We start from the raw sequence: 21,873 nt of genomic DNA, 5'->3' as shown, positions 1-21,873 counted from the left end.
GGCAGAGCATCTCCACACTGGATGGTAACGTGCACCTTTGGCTCGGATGTGTTCAGCTCCTCTGGTGCTGCTTCCAGCTCCCTTTGGGCCCCACTCAGGTACTGAGGCCCGTCCTCCTCCTCCTGGTGCCTGACAGGAGCTGCTGCACAGAGGCAGCTTATTGGATGGAACCGCTGACCTCTGACCTCGGTTAGCCGGTCTGGGTGTTTCTGTCAGCAGCTGCTTCTCTGGTGCTGCTCGGTGTTCACGGAGCGCTGTTAGTTTCTTTAGCTCTTCCTGGGTGGGTCTGTTCTCCTCTCATTACTCTGCTGGCGGTTCAGAGGAGAACATCCTGTTTATTCTGTGCATCACAACCATCTTTTCCCCCCTCCAGGAAACAAACTTGACTCACGTTCACATGTTTATTCTCAGTGTGACACAAACCTTTCTGGGATTTACAGGAAGTCCCAGCGCAGAAGAAAACAAACCCGTTTACATCAGTGTGTAAACAACAACAAACCCAAAGTTTCCAATAAATGTGAGAAATTATTCAGATTTCTTTATTTAAAACTCATAAAAGTGCTTCGAAATGATCGAATTCTGTTTATTAATGAATGGGAACAACATGATCTGAGCAGATTTTACAGATTCCCACATCAAGTCCCGAACCTGCCAGATAATCAATACATCAGCTTATTGATCAGACTCCAGCGCGAACCCGTCGCTGAGCCGTTCCAGGTAGTGTGGTGACAGGGGGCGGGGTCAGAACTCCGAGGGCGCTCCTCACAGCGCATCCTGTCCCTCCGTGAGGAGAACTTCGTTCACACCAACAACAGGAAGTAAAGATCAGCTGGTTTCAGTACAAACAAACAGGAAGCAGCGCACATGCTTATTTACACACGGAGACGTTGCCACGGCGATGGTGCGATCAGTCCAGCGCGGCGTGCAGCAGCCCGGCGTGACCTCCGGCCGACTTGGACTTCTTCATCTTGCAGATGGCCTTCTGCAGGTCGGACTGATGGATGGGACGGATGCAGTCCTCGGACACGCTGCGAGACCAAGGTGGACAGGTGAGGCATCAGCAGGACTGCGTGCACGTGTGCGTGCACGTGTGCGTGCGTGTGTGCGTGCACGTACCTGTCCTGACTGTGAACGTAATCTCGGACACACAGCAGGGCGGCGTCCCGGCACATCTCTCTGAGGTCGCTTCCTGAGAATCCGTCGGTGTCCTGGGCGACGTCGCCGAGGTTAACGGACTGGTCCACCTGCAGAGAGAGAGGCGATCAATACCCCGATCGATCAGCTGGAGGCGTGCCAGCTACGGAAACCAAACCCGACGGACTCACGCTCTCGTTCTCCAGGATCAGCCGAAGGATCTGCTCGCGCTGCCTCATGCTCTGCGGGAACAAACACACCTGAGTCAGCGCACTCTTCTGCTTCTGATGGCGTGAGCGTGCGAGCGTGGGCGCGAGCGTGGGCGCGAGCGTGGGTACGTACGGGCTGGTTGATGTGGAACCGGGTGGGCATCCTGCGCAGGATGGCGGAGTCCAGGTCCTGAGGACGGTTGGTGGCGCCCATGATGATGACCTGACACACAGACCAGCATGTGAGACCTTGTAAGAGAGACCAGACCCACCCGGCAGGTGCGTGCGCCCACCCGGCAGGTGCGAGTTCCCACCCGGCAGGTGCGCCCGCCCACCCGGCAGGTGCGTGCGCCCACCCGGCAGGTGCGTGCGCCCACCCGGCAGGTGCGAGTTCCCACCCGGCAGGTGCGCCCGCCCACCCGGCAGGTGCGTGCGCCCACCCGGCAGGTGCGTGCGCCCACCCGGCAGGTGCGAGTTCCCACCCGGCAGGTGCGCCCGCCCACCCGGCAGGTGCGTGCGCCCACCCGGCAGGTGCGAGTTCCCACCCGGCAGGTGCGTGCGCCCACCCGGCAGGTGCCTACCTGGCAGTGGTGGTCCGTATCCAGGCCGTCCCACAGACTCATGAACTGCGCCTTCATCATGGCGGTGGCCTCGTGGTCGGAGCTGGAGCGACTCCTCAGGAACGAATCTGCGCCAACACAAAATGTTAAAGGTCCCGCCCCCATCGACAGACTCCGCCCCCACCTCTGATTGACAGGTGAGCCGACTGTGTGTGTTCCTCACCGATCTCATCGATGAAGATGATGGACGGCTGCAGTTTGACAGCCAATGAGAACACGGCGGCGGCCAGCTTCTGAGACTCTCCGTACCATTTGTCCGTCAGAGTGCTCGGCTGCAGGTTGATGAAACGAAAGCCCGCCTCTTTCGCTGTTGCCTTGGCGATCAATGTTTTACCACATCCAGGGGGGCCGTACAGCAGCACACCTGTTACCACGACAACGGGTTCAGATTAGAGTTACATAAAACACGCTTCCAGTCACGTGACCTCCCTTGAGTCAGATGACATCATCCTTGCCCCCCCTCCCTGCCTTTGGACAAACCAGCGCCATAATTGAACAGGAAGTGGCGGATGACCTTTGGGAGGCTGCAGCAGTCTGGAGCCCATGAACAGGTGTCTCTTCTGAACAGGTAGGATCACCGTCTCCTTCAGCTCCGTGATCACCTCGTCCAGACCGGCGATGTCCCTCCAGGTGATCTGCGACCACCAACAGAGGTCACATGACGGCTCGGACAGAAGCAGCTCTTCCTCTCAGGTGTGAGGAAGACTCACCTGCATGCTCAGCGGGTCCACCAGGTGGGCGGCGATGCTCATCTCGTACTCCGACAGCTTCACATTCTTCACCCCGATCTGACGCATCAACTTCTCCGCCTGTTGGAGACAGAGCACATGGTCACGTGGTCCCGTGGTCACATGGTCCCGTGGTCAGCCGCGCCCCCTGCCGCGCCCTCTCACCTGCTTCTGAGCCTCCACCTTCTGTTTCCTGGTGGGGTCGATGGCATCCACCATCCACTTGATTGTGAAGTAGGTGACGGCTCCAAATATGGTGAGGCGAAAGAGCAGGCCGATGACCTCGTTCCGGCCCAGCGGGCGGGTGATGTTCTCAGCTGGGACCTCCCTGAGCACCATGTTTCTAACCAGAGGGACAGAAACGGCTTCAGCTCACATGGCGACATGTGGTCAGGGACTGCAGCCAATAAGGTGACAAAGAAAGAGAGGACCTGGATTGACCTAGATCCAGTTTTCTCACTGGAAAGCAGCCATTTATTAAATCTAATATAAGAGTGGAGCTGTGCACGCCGGACCGAGGAGCAGGTTGTGGAGGATTGTTTCTCAGCCTCGGACCTGCTTTGCCACCTCAGTCTGTGCAGCAACAGGTGATGACGCTTTAAATTAGCCAAATTTTAAACGGAGTCTGGTGGGATGTCCTGCTTCACTGCTGCCACCTGTGCAGGTACCACGGACCCGCTCTGTGACCCGTCGGACCTCCTGACGGGTCCTCGGACCGGATGTTGGGAGCCCCACAGCTTACGCGATCGAACCGAAAGGATTGTGGCACTAGCTGCTAGCTGTAGCATTAACTTGACCTTCGGGGTCCTGGCTGTTAAGGGGGGGCTCCTCGTTGGGAAATCTGACACACATCCCCGCAGCGTGGCCGCTGGCCCGGGTAGAGCCGGGGGAGGGAAACACCGGGACGATCTGTTTCTCAGCTTAAATAACTCACCTGCTCCTGTCACGTCCGGCACCTTCACTTCCTCGGTTTCTTCTTCGGTGTTTGTGACGCGACAGCAGGAGGCGGGCCGTCTTCTTCTACGTTCACATCAAGCGAACTGTGATTCGCTGCTGCCGCCTGCAGGCGGAGCGGCGCCACAGCATGACAAAACTGTCCAAACTCTCCTACCCTCGTGTTTTTACTCCCATTGTTTTGAAGACGTGTAACCCTATTATATTCACATTTATTGGTAAAAGAACATAAGTTTATCATAAGTGGTCAATGATTACAAGAATTTGGGTTTAAAAGTTGTAGAAGTTTGAAACCTTAATTGCTGCCTTTCTAGTTAAATGATTGAAAAAGGTATTTTTCAGTCTTATTTTATGTGACAACAAAAATTTTAACAATGTTGGTGGGATTGATTTCTTGCTTTGATGTGACTTTGAGGTGCCAACAAATCCTTTAAAACTATCCAACTTCCACGAACAAGCATTGAAGGATGCTTTTACTCCCAGTTGTTCCCCACATGAAATAACAGAGTTATCACTCAGTGGGTCTACATGATCAGATTAACTCAATTAGTTGGGTTCTGCTCCTTATCTGAGGGTAATTATCCTTGGATATATGGCGGTGAATGAATGGAATCACTGGCACAAAGCAGGTCATACCCCGGTACCATAGGTGGCGCTGTCCCCATTTCAGCTATCGCTAATAGAGCCACTTCCTGTTGACGTCTTCACCGCCAACAACAACAAACTCAGGCATTCAGAAAGATGGCGAACGCAGAGCGAGATGAAGCTGCGTCCCTCTCCATCTGTGATGAGCTGGTTATGGAACAGACGATGCACAACGGTCTCCATCGCCTTGTTTCTTTCTTTCTGACAACAACAGGAATATCGTCTCCTTCCACTTCCAGGTCATGACCCTGGGGAAAAGATCTGGAGCAGAACGCTCGATCTGATCCACTGTCGTCTACGTTTGGACCGAGTTATCTCGGGTCTGAATCCGATCGCGAATAACCCGATCCGATCCGTTTTTTTTTTCTAAACTAACAGCTGTCCTTTCTGCGACTTAAAGGAGAATCAAACCCCTTTTCCACCTGACAGACATGTCTGTGAAATCATTTGGTCAAATTCAGCCCTTTCTGTAGCACTTTGCACTGAGGTGGTCGGGTTGCCGTGCCGCTGAAGCGGCTGCTCACTCCGCCCCCCTCTTCCGCCCAGCGTTCGGCGTCAGGTTGCTATGACAACAGTTGAGCACGAGCACTGGTCATGGCTGCCCACACACCGCTGCAACCATATATGTTTGAGCCAGAGTCAGTATTTACTCTAATATAACACAAGCTGCTGTATAAATCACTTATTTCAGCATCATTTGTACCTTCGTGAACTAGCGGTTAGCATTAGCTCGTGGGAATCGGTCCCGATCCCTCTTTTAGGAAAAGTTTTGCTGCCAGTCCTGCATTGAACTGACCCAAATTGTGGAAGCAGTCCATGTCCAAATGTTTGCACACAGATGGGTTTATGCCGACCGTGGCCGAAGTTCACCGTCAAAAATAAAATAAGCTAATAATGTTTTAAGGGGATCATAACAAAGGCTGTAAATCTAGTTTCCATTGATCATCTGTAGAATAACCCTAAAAGTGGGCATAATGTTTTGAATTTTCTTTTTTTATATATGTAATATTTTGTTTGGTTTTTATCTTTTTTCACCTTATCAAGTTGAACTGGAAACAAACAATTTTTTTAATATTTTTAATTGAACAAATGAATACGCATAAACATATTTACATTGTATACATAAACAGGGGGAACAAAAAATATGTGCTTCCGGTGTACTCGCTTTTATATTCAACTTCTGGTCCTCACGGTGCAGGTCTGCAGCGAAGTGTCCTCACTGCAGCGAAGTGTCCTCACGGTGCAGGTTTGCAGCGAAGTGTCCTCACTGCAGCGAAGTGTCCTCACGGTGCGGGTCTGCAGCGAAGTGTCCTCAGGGTGCAGGTCTGCAGCGAAGTGTCCTCACGGTGCAGGTCTGCGAAGTGTCCTCAGGGTGCAGGTCTGCAGCGAAGTGTCCTCACGGTGCGGGTCTGCAGCGAAGTGTCCTCACGGTGCGGGTCTGCAGCGAAGTGTCCTCACTGCAGCGAAGTGTCCTCACGGTGCAGGTCTGCGAAGTGTCCTCACGGTGCGGGTCTGCAGCGAAGTGTCCTCACTGCAGCGAAGTGTCCTCACGGTGCAGGTCTGCGAAGTGTCCTCACGGTGCAGGTCTGCGAAGTGTCCTCACGGTGCGGGTCTGCAGCGAAGTGTCCTCAGGGTGCAGGTCTGCAGCGAAGTGTCCTCACGGTGCAGGTCTGCAGCGAAGTGTCCTCAGGGTGCAGGTCTGCAGCGAAGTGTCCTCAGGGTGCAGGTCTGCGAAGTGTCCTCAGGGTGCAGCGAAGTGTCCTCACTGCAGCGAAGTGTCCTCAGGGTGCAGGTCTGCGAAGTGTCCTCAGGGTGCAGGTCTGCAGCGAAGTGTCCTCAGGGTGCAGCGAAGTGTCCTCACTGCAGCGAAGTGTCCTCACGGTGCAGGTCTGCAGCGAAGTGTCCTCAGGGTGCAGTGAAGTGTCCTCAGGGTGCAGGTCTGCGGCCAGAGTAAAAGTAAAACTTTTTGTTTTACTTCATGCAGACTGCGGCCCTCCTCGCTGCAGTACCAGAGGCGTCCTGCGGGTGTCGCTGTGCCTCAGCTGATGAACAGCAGGTTACAGTTTCCTCTTCATTGTGATCCGGCCGCTGCTATTCGTGCTGCGTCGCGCGCAGACCGAGTGGTAAACTTGAGTTTTCAGCGGTCTGTAAACAAAATCAGGAAGAATATGAGTCCTTTAACAGGGCGTCATGCTCCGCTGCCGGCCGCGGGGTGGATTATGTAATGCTGTGGGTTGCCAGGTTGAAACAAACTCACTCTGACTTGGATTATGTGACAGAGATTCTGAATGGGAGGATAACAGCGTCCCATACCTGGCAACCCGCGTGCTGACAGGATGCATTTAGTTCACAAAGTCCGATTAGCCGCTAACATTTAGCATCGTGAAGTCAGACAGAGTGACGCAACAGGAAGCCATGTCTGAAGACGGCTTTAGAAAATAAAAGGGTGTGTTGTGATATGCGCTGGATGATGTAATCTTCTTCTACGTCATTAGCTATTTTACACGGATTTATCACATAGTCAGGACATTTAAAACCACTACAATTTTACTTAATAGAGGAAGATATAATACCTTTGGGAATTTAGTAAAACCTAGAAGAAATTAAAATGAAATGTGATCCCAAACTAAACTTTAATAAAGCTGAAGGTAAATAATTAATTTCAGGCTTTGAATGAATTACCAATTACCAGACCATTGCCAATATTTGAAAATAATAAAAAGATATACGAACATATTAATTTACTTCACAAATACAATCAATTAAAAAAATAAACTCAACCTCCTGTTCTCAGTAGATTAAAAAACCTTCAAACGTTCACCAGAGAAACATGAGGCGTTGGAGGTCTGTTATTTACTGTGTAAAAAGTGTAAATTAACTGTGGGTTTATTATTATTCTGACAGCGGCCGGAAGCACGCTGCTCCTGAAGCCGCCTTGACGCGTGCGGTGGACTCGTCTCTGTCGCTCCGGTCGGAGAGGTTTCTCTCCGCATCTCTGCGTCCAATCACGGCGTCTCTGTCGGATCCCGCGGCGGGTAACAGTCCGACTGGATCCGTCCCACGTCCGGAGGTCTGGCTCTGCACTAGAAATCATTTTGCGGATGGTTTGGTCTCCAGGCGGGGGACCTGGAAACCGGGGCCCAGCAGGAGCAAGGAAGAGGCCCCGACGCCCCCTTGTTCTGACCCAGAAAACAGCTCCGACGGCCGGGCTGTCTGTTAACTAGCAGGCCGGCTAGCTTGTCGTCCCAGTGGAGCTCGGAGGGAGGCTCCCACGGAGGACACATAAGCGGCACTAATTCTTCCCCGTTCGGATCGTTTATTTTTCTCTCATCACTCTTCAGCTGGATTTATCTGCGTCTTTACTCCAAGCATCTGTAAATCAGGGAGCTGGCGGCGGGCTAGCTCTGAGCTAGCTGTCCCAGTTAGCGTTTCTCCACGGCAGCAAGTAGCGAAGGCTCGGAAAACACAGGCGGCCTCTCGGTGTTTGGTGAACGGTTAACGGCCTCACCAGAGGTCGGGGACCCCAACAATGGCTGCCAATCTAATTAAGGAGATCGTGAGCAGGAATAAAAGGCGGTACCAGGAGGACGGCTTCGACTTGGACCTCACTTGTATCCTTTAATATTTGTACTTCTTTTCCTTGCTGATTCAGAACTCCTTTGAAAAATGTTGTGATTTCATGAGATGGCTCCTCAGGTCAGTGCAGGGTTCTTGGGTGAAGCTGGACTCTGTTCTTATGGAAAAATCCCGTACCGGAGCGTGTAAATGTAGAAATGTGTTAATTATCAGGCCGATTTTCTCCTTTTTAGTCGCTTATCTGTGCCCGTTAAACGTTCCCAGTTTGATGAACAGGCAAACAAACGTCTCGGTTGTGTCGGCGTTAAAAAGCATTTTTCTCAGCGGGGCTCGTCATGGATTACGTTGATGCACCAGATCGGCTGCAGGTTGGTCCCAGTCAGGCTATTAATTGATCAGCTCCTGTTAAAGTCTCTGAAATGCGAATTTTTACTGATTTTAGTGAGTCACGTGCTTGTGATTTCTGTAAAATGACCATATTCAGTCTAAAGTTTGAAATAACACCTGTAGGATCATGTGATGAAGAGTGAGATGTTTCTCACCCACCTTGAAGGGGTTCTGTGATCCGTGGAGGTTCTCTCTGGACTCGGGTAGGTTCAGGGTAACCCTCTCCTCTCAGCTGGGCTGAGGTCATGTGACATGAAGCCCCTCTTGTCTGTATTTGTGCCTCCTTCTCCTGCCTGTGACCCAGACATTGCTGTTCTGAGATGATTTTAGGGTTCGGGTTAACCCTAAAACAGCAGCAGGATGCTCTGAATGTGTCTCTGGTGTCTGGATGAAGAATGTCAGAGAGACGATGGACCTGTCTTTAACCAACACCTTCCTCCTCCGCTGTGGTGCAGGTTGTACAGATGAGGGGTTACTGTTCTCATGAGAACCAGTTTTAACGTGTTTGATGGGTTCTGCTCCTGAAGACTCTTTTTAGTTTCTGACTGACGTCGGGTCACAAAGTAACAAAGGTTTTCTGTTCTTCTTTATCAGTCTGAGCAGTTTTTCAGATGATGTGGATTCCCTGTAGTTGTCGGATACGTCTACTTACTGGAGACTAACACAACCCTTTGCGTGTGGTTTAGAATATTTACCGCCACCTACACAGCGGGGATGGTCCGCTCCTTTTCCTGCCTCCGGCACATTAATGAGAAGACGACACTTAAATCAGCTGGACTGTCTGGCAGGTAGCTGTCTGGCAGGTAGCTGTCTGGCAGGTAGCTGGTTGGCAGGTAGCTGGTTGGCAGGTAGCTGGTTGGCATGTAGCTGGTTGGCAGGTAGCTGGTTGGCAGGTAGCTGGTTGGCAGGTAGCTGGTTGGCAGGTAGCTGGTTGGCATGTAGCTGGTTGGCATGTAGCTGGTTTGCATGTAGCTGGTTGGCAGGTAGCTGGTTGGCAGGTAGCTGGCTGGCAGGTAGCTGGTTGGCAGGTAGCTGTCTGGCAGGTAGCTGGTTGGCAGGTAGCTGGTTGGCAGGTAGCTGGTTGGCAGGTAGCTGGTTGGCATGTAGCTGGTTGGCATGTAGCTGGTTTGCATGTAGCTGGTTGGCAGGTAGCTGGTTGGCAGGTAGCTGGCTGGCAGGTAGCTGGCTGGCAGGTAGCTGGTTGGCAGGTAGCTGGTTGGCAGGTAGCTGGTTGGCAGGTAGCTGGTTGGCATGTAGCTGGTTGGCATGTAGCTGGTTGGCAGGTAGCTGGTTGGCATGTAGCTGGTTTGCAGGTAGCTGGTTGGCATGTAGCTGGTTGGCATGTAGCTGGTTGGCATGTAGCTGGTTGGCAGGTAGCTGGTTGGCATGTAGCTGGTTGGCAGGTAGCTGGTTGGCATGTAGCTGGTTGGCATGTAGCTGGTTGACATGTAGCTGGTTGGCAGGTAGCTGGTTGGCAGGTAGCTGGCTGGCAGGTAGCTGGTTGGCAGGTAGCTGGTTGGCAGGTAGCTGGTTGGCAGGTAGCTGGTTGACATGTAGCTGGTTGACATGTAGCTGGTTTGCATGTAGCTGGTTTGCATGTAGCTGGTTGGCATGTAGCTGGTTGACATGTAGCTGGTTGGCATGTAGCTGGTTGGCATGTAGCTGGTTTGCATGTAGCTGGTTGACATGTAGCTGGTTGACATGTAGCTGGTTGGCAGGTAGCTGGCTGGCAGGTAGCTGGCTGGCAGGTAGCTGGTTGGCAGGTAGCTGGTTGGCAGGTAGCTGGTTGGCATGTAGCTGGTTGGCATGTAGCTGGTTGGCATGTAGCTGGTTTGCATGTAGCTGGTTGGCAGGTAGCTGGTTGGCAGGTAGCTGGCTGGCAGGTAGCTGGCTGGCAGGTAGCTGGTTGGCAGGTAGCTGGTTGGCAGGTAGCTGGTTGGCATGTAGCTGGTTGGCATGTAGCTGGTTTGCATGTAGCTGGTTGACATGTAGCTGGTTGGCAGGTAGCTGGCTGGCAGGTAGCTGGCTGGCAGGTAGCTGGTTGGCAGGTAGCTGGTTGGCAGGTAGCTGGTTGGCATGTAGCTGGTTTGCATGTAGCTGGTTTGCATGTAGCTGGTTGGCATGTAGCTGGTTGACATGTAGCTGGTTGGCATGTAGCTGGTTGACATGTAGCTGGTTGGCATGTAGCTGGTTGGCATGTAGCTGGTTGGCAGGTAGCTGGTTGGCAGCTAGCTGGTTGGCAGGTAGCTGGTTGGCAGGTAGCTGGTTGGCAGGTAGCTGGTTGGCAGGTAGCTGGTTGGCAGGTAGCTGGTTGACAGGTAGCTGGTTGGCAGGTAGCTGGTTGGCATGTAGCTGGTTGGCAGGTAGCTGGTTGGCAGGTAGCTGGTTGACATGTAGCTGGTTGGCATGTAGCTGGTTGGCATGTAGCTGGTTTGCATGTAGCTGGTTGACATGTAGCTGGTTGGCAGGTAGCTGGCTGGCAGGTAGCTGGCTGGCAGGTAGCTGGTTGGCAGGTAGCTGGTTGACATGTAGCTGGTTGGCATGTAGCTGGTTTGCATGTAGCTGGTTGACATGTAGCTGGTTGGCAGGTAGCTGGCTGGCAGGTAGCTGGCTGGCAGGTAGCTGGTTGGCAGGTAGCTGGTTGGCAGGTAGCTGGTTGGCATGTAGCTGGTTTGCATGTAGCTGGTTTGCATGTAGCTGGTTGGCATGTAGCTGGTTGACATGTAGCTGGTTGGCATGTAGCTGGTTGACATGTAGCTGGTTGACATGTAGCTGGTTGGCATGTAGCTGGTTGGCATGTAGCTGGTTGGCAGGTAGCTGGTTGGCAGCTAGCTGGTTGGCAGGTAGCTGGTTGGCAGGTAGCTGGTTGGCAGGTAGCTGGTTGGCAGGTAGCTGGTTGGCAGGTAGCTGGTTGGCAGGTAGCTGGTTGACAGGTAGCTGGTTGGCAGGTAGCTGGTTGGCATGTAGCTGGTTGGCAGGTAGCTGGTTGGCAGGTAGCTGGTTGGCAGGTAGCTGGCTGGCAGGTAGCTGGCTGGCAGGTAGCTGGTTGACATGTAGCTGGTTGACATGTAGCTGGTTGACATGTAGCTGGTTGGCATGTAGCTGGTTGGCAGGTAGCTGGTTGACATGTAGCTGGTTGGCAGGTAGCTGGTTTGCAGGTAGCTGGTTGGCATGTAGCTGGTTGGCATGTAGCTGGTTGGCAGGTAGCTGGTTGACATGTAGCTGGTTGGCAGGTAGCTGTTTGGCAGGTAGCTGGTTGGCAGGTAGCTGGTTGGCAGGTAGCTGGTTGGCAGGTAGCTGGTTGGCATGTAGCTGGTTGGCAGGTAGCTGGTTGGCAGGTAGCTGGTTGGCAGGTAGCTGGTTGGCAGGTAGCTGGTTGGCAGGTTGCTCAACAGATCATGAAAAGAGTGAGTGGGGCGGTCTGGATGTTGTATGCTGTGTGAATGAAACTGTTCAGTGTATGTTAGCAGGATCCTCTTCAGGTCATGTGACCTGATGTGCTTCCAGCTGTTTTGATCCTCAACTCAACCATCAGACATATATCCAAACATCATAGCGATGGGCTTCCCTGCAGAGCGGCTGGAGGGCGTTTACAGAAACAACATCGACGACGTTGTTCGGTGAGACGGCGCTCTGACGGCGCTCTGACGGCGCTCTGATGGCGCTCTGACGGCGCTCTGACGGCGCTCTGACGGCGCTTCACTGTCTCTTTAAAGTCTTTCAGGGCCTGTTTAACCAGTTTATTCATTTGTTTCAGATTTTTAGACTCAAAGCACAAGAATCACTATAAGATCTACAATCTGTAAGTACTGATGGCTCGTCCTGGTATTTATGATAAATTATTCATAATACATCACGTCTCGGGGGGGTAGAAAAGGTTTAGAGTTGGTTTGAGGTGTTGTTTCTGGGTTTGAGGGAAGCTTTCATTGAAGCTGCTTTAAGATGAAAAGGTCGGCCTGTTGCTCATCTCATTCTGTCCGTCCACAGATGTGCGGAGCGGCATTACGACACGTCGAAGTTCAACTGTCGAGGTGAGCCTCGGTCCTCCTCTCTGACCGCCGCTGCTCAGCTTTCAGGTCTCTAACCACCGTCTCTTTTAGTCGCTCAGTACCCGTTCGAGGACCACAACCCGCCCCAGCTGGAGCTGATCAAGCCGTTCTGCGAGGACCTGGATCAGTGGCTGAGCGAGGACGAGCAGCACGTGGCGGCCATCCACTGTAAGGCAGGAAAGGGCCGCACCGGCGTCATGATCTGCGCCTACCTGCTGCACCGAGGGAAGTTCCAGGAGGCCCAGGAGGCCCTGGACTTCTACGGAGAGGTCCGCACCCGCGACAAGAAGGTGACCGTGGCGGCTCATGTGAAGTCGTGGCTGTTTGAAATGAGTCGTCGGTTTCTGATGTGCTGTGTTGTTTCAGGGCGTGACCATCCCCAGCCAGCGCCGTTACGTCATCTACTACAACTACCTGCTGAGGAACCAGCTGCAGTACAAACCCGTGGCTCTGCTCTTCCACAAGATGATGTTCGAGACCATCCCCATGTTCACCGGAGGCACCTGCAGTAAGTCCAAGCCCGCCGCCACCTTTCGCCGTCAGACAGGCGACACGAGTGACGCCGGCGTTCCCGTTTCTCTGTGCAGACCCCCAGTTTGTGGTGTACCAGCTGAAGGTGAAGATCCACACGTCCAACCCCGCTCACACCCGGCGGGAAGACAAGCTGATGCTGTTCGAGTTCCCGCAGCCACTTCCTGTCTGCGGAGACATCAAGGTGGAGTTCTTCCACAAGCAGAACAAGATGATGAAGAAGGTGAGGAGGGTAAGCTGGCCAGAGGCAGCCTCCGACTGCTACAGAAGGGTCGCTGTTGGATGCAAAGGGGGGTGTCTGTGGTTGCGTTGGTTCTGTCGCACAGAACCGGTCGTCTGTGTGTTTTTGGGACTTTAAACTTTACGGAATCAGAATCAAAGCTGATTAAAGTCACTTAAACGTCCCTTTTGGCAGATTTCAACCCGCAGTGTTCAGCTTTAAGCTGGTTCTGGATCTGTTTCAGAGCTGGATCACTTTCAGAACCTGGTGACTAGGTTCACATGACCAGGTCCAGTGCTTGTTGTGGTCTGAAGCTCCCTCTGCCGTGTTCAGAACTCGGTTCTGAACACAGCAGACAAGCAAAGACTTGGTTCTGATGGATCCAGATTTTCCGCCAGAACCAGGAAGGGTCCATCTGCCTGGACCAGCTGGGGCTGAGAGGACAGGAAAGAGGGGACAACAAGCAGCGTAACACCAGGCCAGAGACACCTGCTGAGAGAGAGAAACACAAGTTAATGACAGCAATGATGTCATCTGTACATGGAGGGAGGAGAGGTGCATCATGGGAGCTCCCCCAGCAGGCTGGGCCTATAGCAGCAGAACATGGAGGGAGGAGAGGTGCATCATGGGAGCTCCCCCAGCAGGCTGGGCCTATAGCAGCAGAACTATGGGATGTTTCAGGCTCACCTGAGCCATCCCTAACTATAAGCTTTATCAGAAAGGAAGGTTTTAAGCCTGATCTTAAAGGTAGAGAGGGTGTCTGCTTCCTGAAGCCAAACTGGCAGCTGGTTCCACAGAGAGGGGCCTGATAACTGAAGGCTCTGCCTCCCATTCTGCTTTTAGGGGCCTGATAACTGAAGGCTCTGCGTCCCATTCTGCTTTTAGGGGCCTGATAACTGAAGGCTCTGCCTCCCATTCTGCTTTTAGGGGCCTGATAACTGAAGGCTCTGCCTCCCATTCTGCTTTTAGGGGCCTGATAACTGAAGGCTCTGCCTCCCATTCTGCTCTTAGGGGCCTGATAACTGAAGGCTCTGCCTCCCATTCTGCTTTTAGGGGCCTGATAACTGAAGGCTCTGCCTCCCATTCTGCTTTTAGGGGCCTGATAACTGAAGGCTCTGCCTCCCATTCTGCTTTTAGGGGCCTGATAACTGAAGGCTCTGCCTCCCATTCTGCTTTTAGGGGCCTGATAACTGAAGGCTCTGCCTCCCATTCTGCTCTTAGGGGCCTGATAACTGAAGGCTCTGCCTCCCATTCTGCTTTTAGGGGCCTGATAACTGAAAGCTCTGCCTCCCATTCTGCTTTTAGGGGCCTGATAACTGAAGGCTCTGCCTCCCATTCTTCTTTTAGGGGCCTGATAACTGAAGGCTCTGCCTCCCATTCTGCTCTTAGGGGCCTGATAACTGAAGGCTCTGCCTCCCATTCTGCTTTTAGGGGCCTGATAACTGAAAGCTCTGCCTCCCATTCTGCTTTTAGGGGCCTGATAACTGAAGGCTCTGCCTCCCATTCTGCTTTTAGGGGCCTGATAACTGAAAGCTCTGCCTCCCATTCTGCTTTTAGGGGCCTGATAACTGAAAGCTCTGCCTCCCATTCTGCTTTTAGGGGCCTGATAACTGAAGGCTCTGCCTCCCATTTTAAAAGTAGAATGGGAGGCAGAGAAAATGTCTGCTTCCTGGACCTCTTCTCTATCTTTCCAAAGGTGCCGAGTCCTTTATGATTGTTGAAAGTTCAGGTTTCGTCCCGCTAAAGTAAAGTAAAATGTGGACAGATTCACACCCTGCAGAATCCTTTCGGGTCCAATCAGAACATCTTCAAATAAAGAACCTGCAACTAAAGTTCCTGTTTGCTCACACTCCTCTTCCTCTGTCCCTCCAGGAAAAGATGTTCCACTTCTGGATCAACACCTTCTTCATCCCGGGTCCGGAGGAGACCCCGGACAAGCTGGAGAACGGCAGCGCCGGGGCGCCCCGGGATCCGTCCGACAGAACACACCAGAACCCGGGAATCCTGATGGCGGTGATGACGGGGAGCGAAACCAACGACAGAGACTTCCTGATTCTCACTCTGACCAAGAACGACTTGGATAAGGCCAACAAGGACAAGGCCAACAGGAACTTCTCCCCAAACTTTAAGGTAGAGCTGCCTCCCAGAACCGGTCCGGTCTGTGTCACCGTTTCCCATCATGCTCCAGTGCATGATGCTCAGAGGTTTGACAGCTGCACAGCCTCGGGTCGGCGCCTCCAGAGAAGGTTAAAGTCAGAGAGCGTTAACACGCTGGTTCCTCAGGATGGTTCTGACGGCGGCAGCAAAAGTAAAAGTAGGGACGAACAGAACAGTTTCCTTAAGTATTGCACCGTGAGTCTAGTGATCCACGGTGGTACCGCCGTGTAGAATGTCTGGTACAGGAGGAACCATAACGATGTGGCACCGCGGGTACCGTGGTTACGGCGGTTACCGCGGGTACGGCGGGTACCGTGGTTACGCGGGTACGGCCGGTACCGTGGGTACGGAGGGTACCGTGGTTACCGTGGTTACCGCGGGTACGGCGGGTACCACGGGTACGGAGGGTACCGTGGTTACCGTGGTTACCGTGCAACTCTATCAGAGCGTGGAGCGAGTATTGATCAAATAGAAGAAGCTCGTTCTCTGTCTCCGACACTTTAGAATCTCTCCACACATCTTTATGGTCACCTTGGTTGATTCGGGTCGATTGGGTCGTTAAACGCGCTGCTGATATATAGATTTATATAAATATAAATATGAGCTCATTCCACCAAATACTGAATGTGGCTTTTTTTGCAATATTTTGAATATCCCGAATATTCGGAGCATCCCTTGAAGAAAGATTTAAAAAGAGAAGAAGAAGAAGTCGGTTTATTTATTCTTTCCGGTCCTGCTGTCTTCCTCAGATCAAACTCTTCTTCACCAGGACCGTGGAGGAGGGCGCCAACTGCGACGCCAGCAGCACGCCGGTCTTGGTGACGCCGGACGTCAGCGACAACGAACCGGATCACTACCGCTACTCCGACACGACGGACTCGGACCCTGAGAACGAGCCCTTCGAAGAGGACCACCACAATCAGATCACAAAAGTCTGACGCACACACGCTGGCACGCTAAGTGTGTAAATATATTCTATACGCTCACGGAGGCCGGACTGCGATTGGCTGCTGGGGATTATAACCGACGGACCAGAACTGATGTGCTGATCGGGAAGAGCTCTGATCAGAATGTAAGCCCGCCCCCTCAGCTGGACAATCATGACATGGCGGGCAGCGGCGAGGGGGCGGGGCTACATGTGTGGGCGGAGTCATGCGAGGCGACAGATGAATGGACAGATTTTACAAGTAAAACTTGAATCCAAACAGACTGAAAGACGAGTCGACTGCTTTAGTGACGTCACCGAGATGTTTGCCCCTCCTTCCTTCCTCCCTCCCTCCTTTCCTTCCTTCCTTCCCTTTCCTTCCTTCCCTCCCACCCTCCTTTCCTTTCCTTCCTTCCCTCCCTCCTTTCCTTCCTTATTCCTTCCTTCCCTCCCTCCTTTCCTTTCCTTCCTTCCCTCCCTCCTTTCCTTTCCTTCCTTATCCCCTCCCTCCTTTCTTTCCTTATTCCCTCCTTTCCCTCCCTCCTTTCCTTCCTTCCCTCCTTTCCTTCCTTCCCTCCCTCCTTTCCTTTCCTTCCTTTCCTTCCTTCCCTCCCTCCTTCCGTCTCGTTTTTCAGCCCAAACTCACATCAAACTTTGTTTTCTGTAAAACTTTTTCTTATTTTCCCATAAAGTTTGAATTCACCTGAATTTGCAAGAGCAGAGTGAAGATGTTGTGATTAAATGTAGCTGAAGGGCTGAAAGTGGCCCCGGCTCTGGGCCCAGCTGGTACTGATGTGGGTTTGGGATGAATCGGCGCACAAAGGCGTGACGACCTGCTGTTTGAAAGTATGAAAGTATCCAGTTTTATTCAGTGTTTGAATGGAAGACAGCCGGGCTTTTGCCAAAGGTTCGGACCTGAGTCTCTCCGCAGATCAGAAGCCTTGCAGATGTAAAACATCTCCATGAAGCCCAGCTGGCCTCTCTTCAAACAGAACTGCAGAACCTTGGGTTCTTGAAGTTCCGCGGCGCTCTTGTCAATCTGCTGTTGAACAGTTCCTCGGTGCTGTGAACAAACTGCTTCTGTCTGTCCGCAGCTGGACTCTCCAGCCCTCCAATCAGCTCCCAGTTACAGGAAATGTATTTTGTTGTACTCTAACTTGTATCGATAATTAAGCTGAACGACAAACAAGCTCCACACAGTATAACCATTCCTTCTGCTGATCTCACACGGAGCGCTTGGTTTCCACGTGTCCGGACGCCAGGCGGGTGGGGTTTGCACTTTATCAAAGACACTTGGCTCAGTCCCAACGGTCTTGTAAATATTCCCGGCCACGCTCAGTCCATCCAGGGAAGCCCGTCTGGTCAGAACCCGTGGGGGCAGATTCGGTGGGTTCCGGACTTCTAACAAACATATAAGCTACAGAACTTTGTCAGGTCCATTTAGAGCCTCTTGGAAATGGAGAATTGGGATCATTGGCCAGACAAGGGCGATAAAATCTGTTTTCCAAGTTGTGAGCGATTTAAATCTGAGGTGACGTCTGTGTTTTCGGTTGATTGACAGCTCTTTACTCTGTCCGTAGACTTTTCATCTTTTCCACGTCTGAGCACTGAAACCCTCGCAAACTGTACCTTTACAACCGGGCGATGGTCGAGGCCCACCTCAGCTTCACCTCAGCTTCACCTTAGCTTCACCTCAGCTTCACCTTAGCTTCACCTCAGCTTCACCTCAGCTTCACCTCAGCTTCACCTTAGCTTCACCTTAGCTTCACCTTAGCTTCACCTTAGCTTCACCTTAGCTTCACCTCAGCTTCACCTCAGCTTCACCTTAGCTTCACCTCAGCTTCACCTTAGCTTCACCTCAGCTTCACCTTAGCTTCACCTCAGCTTCACCTCAGCTTCACCTCAGCTTCACCTTAGCTTCACCTCAGCTTCACCTTAGCTTCACCTCAGCTTCACCTTAGCTTCACCTTAGCTTCACCTTAGCTTCACCTTAGCTTCACCTTAGCTTCACCTTAGCTTCACCTTAGCTTCACCTCAGCTTCACCTTAGCTTCACCTTAGCTTCACCTCAGCTTCACCTTAGCTTCACCTTAGCTTCACCTTAGCTTCACCTCAGCTTCACCTCAGCTTCACCTCAGCTTCACCTCAGCTTCACCTTAGCTTCACCTCAGCTTCACCTCAGCTTCACCTTAGCTTCACCTTAGCTTCACCTCAGCTTCACCTTAGCTTCACCTTAGCTTCCCCGCTCACATTCAGGAGCGTCTGGCTTCAGCTCAGCTGGGAGGTCCGTCCTGGTGCCGACGCTGATCATTTCCCTGCACAGATCGTTCAAACTCTGGATCGGGTCGCGTTTTAAAACCTGAAGGCTGATCACACAGGAAGCAGGAATCACCGAACACCAAATCCAGAGTCCCGGAGAGTTCAGAGCCCGCTTTACAGTCCGAGAGGTTCCAGCCGGACCGGACGAACCCAGGTACTGACTGAAGTCTGTCTGAGGCTGTGGGCTGAGAGAGAAAAGCTGCTCTTTCAGCCACTCTAACGGTGATCCTGTGGTTATAAATCAGGGTTTTATCAGAGCAGAGCGACAGCCTGAAACGCTTTAACACGAAGATTTCTGTCCCAGTTTCTGAGTAAAGAAACAGAAAGGTGAGGCTGGAAGTCAGAGCCCTGCAGAGTGCTCGGCCTGAGCTCTTCCTGGGCGCTCACACCGAGAGCGACCGAAGGGGCGGGGCTTTCAAGCAGCAGGGCCTGGTGCCGTCGGTCCATCTGGGTCCATAACGCCCGGAGAAACCGGCTGATTCAGGAGCTCCGCTTCCATGATGTTTTGATTTTCTCTTTCCGCCCTTTTCCCTCTTTTTGCCACTTCAGAATCCAGATCGGCCCACAATTGGCTGTCGCCGCCGTCTCGCCGCTCTACTTCCGGCGCGCCGGTTGCTCATCGTCGCAGCTGACCGCCGCGGTCGCTCCAGCCGCTTTTGAAGCGACTCTATTTATCTGTTAATCTATCTTTCTTTTGAAGATAAAGAGTAAAATGGCCACCGTGGTTCTGTTAAAGGCTGGGTGGCCGCTGCCCTCTGATCCCGAGGAGAAAAGAGGCTCTTTGCCTCTGCTAAATATGGGGGCAGAGGGGAGGAATCTGGATTCGGGTCTCGAGTTTGAAGTTGTTGCTGAGCTTGTGTTGAAGAACCAGCAGGTTCTGAGGAAGACCTCCGAGACCCGACGTAGAACCAAGAAACCAAAGCCGGAGTTCCTTCAGGTTAACTGCTTCCTGTGTGATCGGCTTCAGTCCATCAGCTTGGTTTTTAGGTGCTAAGCTAACCAGGGCTGACACTGAGCCACTTCCATTCGAGGTGCTCTACCAGCTCCGCCCCCCGGCGCGGTGACCCGCCCCCCGGCGCGGTGACCCGCCCCCCGGCGCGGTGATCCTCCCCCCGGCGCGGTGACCCACCCCCCGGCGCGGTGACCCGCCCCCCGGCGCGGTGATCCTCCCCCCGGCGCGGTGACCCACCCCCCGGCGCGGTGATCCGCCCCCCGGCGCGGTGATCCGCCCCCGGTGCAGTGACCCCCCCCCCCGGCGCGGTGACCCACCCCCCGGCGCGGTGATCCGCCCCCCGGCGCGGTGACCCGCCCCCCGGCGTTTTCCAACAACACTTCCTGTCTCGAGTCCCGTTAGGTGCTGTCAGACCTGGCCTCGCTGTTGGTCGCCACCCGTTCAGACACAGCCGGCGTGTTTTTGTTTCAGTCAGAGTTGACCTTTATTCACCCCGAACGGGTCGGGACGCCACGGTGTCCAGCGGCGTGGGAATCCTGACCGGGCTTCAGGTGTGTGAGGCCAGGTCGGTGCTGTCCATGTCTCTGACTGTTTCAGGTGCTCCGTCTCAGTTTTATTTTTTAGTCAAAGACAACAAGTCCACATCGATGTAGAACCAGCGCCGCTGTACCCGTGCAGGGTTCCGGCTCTGATCCAACCGGGTCGGACCCAGTCCTTGCTTCAGCTCTCTGTTTACATCTAATCACCAAACCTGCCAACATGAAGCTCTGTGATGTTTTGCTGGTGATTTTTCTTTGTAAAGTTTTTAGAACAACGCTTTCTGCTCGCCATCGGTTCTGCTCGCCATCGGCCGCGTCTCGGCCCGTTAAAACGTCTCAAGTTTGGTTCAGTTAAAGAAGAAAAACCACCAAGGTTTCAAATGGTCCGTCTGGACCCGTGTGGTTCTGTCCCGACTCGGAGGCGTTTCTGTTTCTTCACGTATGCTCTAGACCTGTATCACCATGACAACATGTTAAACTGACCCCCGTCACCCCCCCTCTTTTATTCTGCCGCTCCTTGTTTTATAATGAAATAAAAACACTGTAAAAGTGAATAAACTATTTATAAACAACATTTTCAAGCTTTTTTCAGCACTTTCCCATGTGACACCTGTAAAGCCTCCTGATTGGTGTTCTCCTCCCACAGGTTGTTATTGGTTGTCTTTTTATCTCTTGATTGACAGCTCTCTGAGCCAATAAGAGCTTTGTGTCGTGTTCACAGATAACCATCACGAGATTTTGAAGCATTTTAATCTGGTTAGTTTGAACTTTTACCAGGTTACACCGTCAGCAGGTTGGTTCTTGTGATGGTTGACATTTATATTCCTGATCAGAGGGTCGGGCTGCTGTGATTAAAGGATGAAGAGCGCCTCAGCGGGACCCGATGAGCTGCTTTTCTGAACACTTCGTGCTGCACACACTGCAGCGGCGCTACTGAGCGCGCTCCAAACAACTGGAGAACAGCGAGTAGAAATGAGGTCACATGTTCGAAGAGCGGCGGACCAGAACTAATTCTGTCTTATCTGCTGCTATAAAAAGATCAAAGGAGGTGGATGCTCTGCGGCGTATTCGCTGCAGCTGGACGCCGTCCACCAGCAGCACTGCAGAGACAGCCAGGTTTTTACCAGGTGTGACTGACTGCCACATCAGGTAAACCCGGTTAGTTAAACATCGGGTAAACCAGGTTAGTTAAACCTTGGGTAACCCAGGTTGGGGTAAACCCGGTTAGTTAAATCTCGGGTAAACCAGGTTGGGGTAAACCCAGTTAGTTAAACCTTGGGTAAACCCGGTTAGTTAAATCTCGGGTACACCAAGTTTGGGTAAACCCAGTTAGTTAAACCTCGGGTAAACCCGGTTAGTTAAATCTCGGGTAAACCAGGTTGGGGTAAACCCAGTTAGTTAAACCTTGGGTAAACCCGGTTAGTTAAATCTCGGGTAAACCAGGTTGGGGTAAACCCGGTTAGTTAAACCTCGGGTAAACCCGGTTAGTTAAATCTCGGGTAAACCAGGTTGGGGTAAACCCGGTTAGTTAAATCTCGGGTAAACCCGGTTAGTTAAATCTCGGGTAAACCAGGTTGGGGTAAACCCGGTTAGTTAAATCTCGGGTAAACCAGGTTGGGGTAAACCCGGTTAGTTAAACCTCGGGTAAACCCGGTTAGTTAAATCTCGGGTAAACCAGGTTGGGGTAAACCCGGTTAGTTAAATCTCGGGTAAACCAGGTTGGGGTAAACCCGGTTAGTTAAACCCGGTTTGGGTAAACCCAGTTAGTTAAACCTCGGGTAAACCAGGTTGGGGTAAACCCGGTTAGTTAAACCAGGTTGGGGTAAACCCGGTTAGTTAAACCCGGTTTGGGTAAACCTAGTTAGTTAAACATCGGGTAAACCAGGTTGGGGTAAACCCGGTTAGTTAAACCAGGTTTGGGTAAACCTA

General features: G+C 52.5%; 2 protein-coding genes across 4 annotated transcripts; one reads left to right on the top strand and one right to left on the bottom strand.

Moving 5' to 3' along the window:
- Positions 1 to 411: 411 nt before the first annotated feature.
- Positions 412 to 3,732, bottom strand: atad1b (ATPase family AAA domain containing 1b). Of its 2 annotated transcripts, XM_072373093.1 has the most exons (10): positions 3,626 to 3,732; positions 2,857 to 3,034; positions 2,674 to 2,772; positions 2,478 to 2,598; positions 2,127 to 2,327; positions 1,925 to 2,031; positions 1,477 to 1,566; positions 1,326 to 1,376; positions 1,117 to 1,244; positions 413 to 1,028 (listed from the first exon to the last, which is right to left on the bottom strand). In XM_072373093.1, the coding sequence occupies exons 2-10, from the start codon at positions 3,028 to 3,030 to the stop codon at positions 908 to 910; spliced, it is 1,092 nt and encodes a 363-aa protein (XP_072229194.1). In that variant the 5' UTR covers positions 3,031 to 3,034; positions 3,626 to 3,732; the 3' UTR covers positions 413 to 907. The 2 variants fall into 2 exon arrangements, with proteins under 2 accessions (XP_072229195.1, XP_072229194.1); XM_072373094.1 differs by lacking the exon at positions 3,626 to 3,732 and having other exon boundaries at positions 412 to 1,028.
- A 3,471-nt stretch (positions 3,733 to 7,203) lies between these two features.
- ptenb (phosphatase and tensin homolog B) lies at positions 7,204 to 20,516 on the top strand. Of its 2 annotated transcripts, none has more exons than XM_072372779.1 (9): positions 7,204 to 7,901; positions 11,789 to 11,873; positions 12,011 to 12,055; positions 12,241 to 12,284; positions 12,354 to 12,592; positions 12,669 to 12,810; positions 12,890 to 13,065; positions 14,926 to 15,183; positions 15,960 to 20,516. In XM_072372779.1, exons 1-9 carry the CDS (start codon positions 7,820 to 7,822, stop codon positions 16,146 to 16,148), a joined length of 1,260 nt encoding a protein of 419 aa, XP_072228880.1. In that variant the 5' UTR covers positions 7,204 to 7,819; the 3' UTR covers positions 16,149 to 20,516. The 2 variants fall into 2 exon arrangements, with proteins under 2 accessions (XP_072228880.1, XP_072228881.1); XM_072372780.1 differs by having other exon boundaries at positions 7,205 to 7,901; positions 12,890 to 13,056.
- Positions 20,517 to 21,873: the final 1,357 nt, after the last annotated feature.

Source organism: Leuresthes tenuis, unplaced genomic scaffold (assembly GCF_036924035.1).
Source record: "Leuresthes tenuis unplaced genomic scaffold, fLeuTen1.0.hap1 SCAF_20, whole genome shotgun sequence".
In the NCBI taxonomy this organism is placed as follows: domain Eukaryota; kingdom Metazoa; phylum Chordata; class Actinopteri; order Atheriniformes; family Atherinopsidae; genus Leuresthes; species Leuresthes tenuis.
Note: the sequence above shows the minus strand (reverse complement) of the source record. Positions and strands in the feature narration are given on the sequence as shown.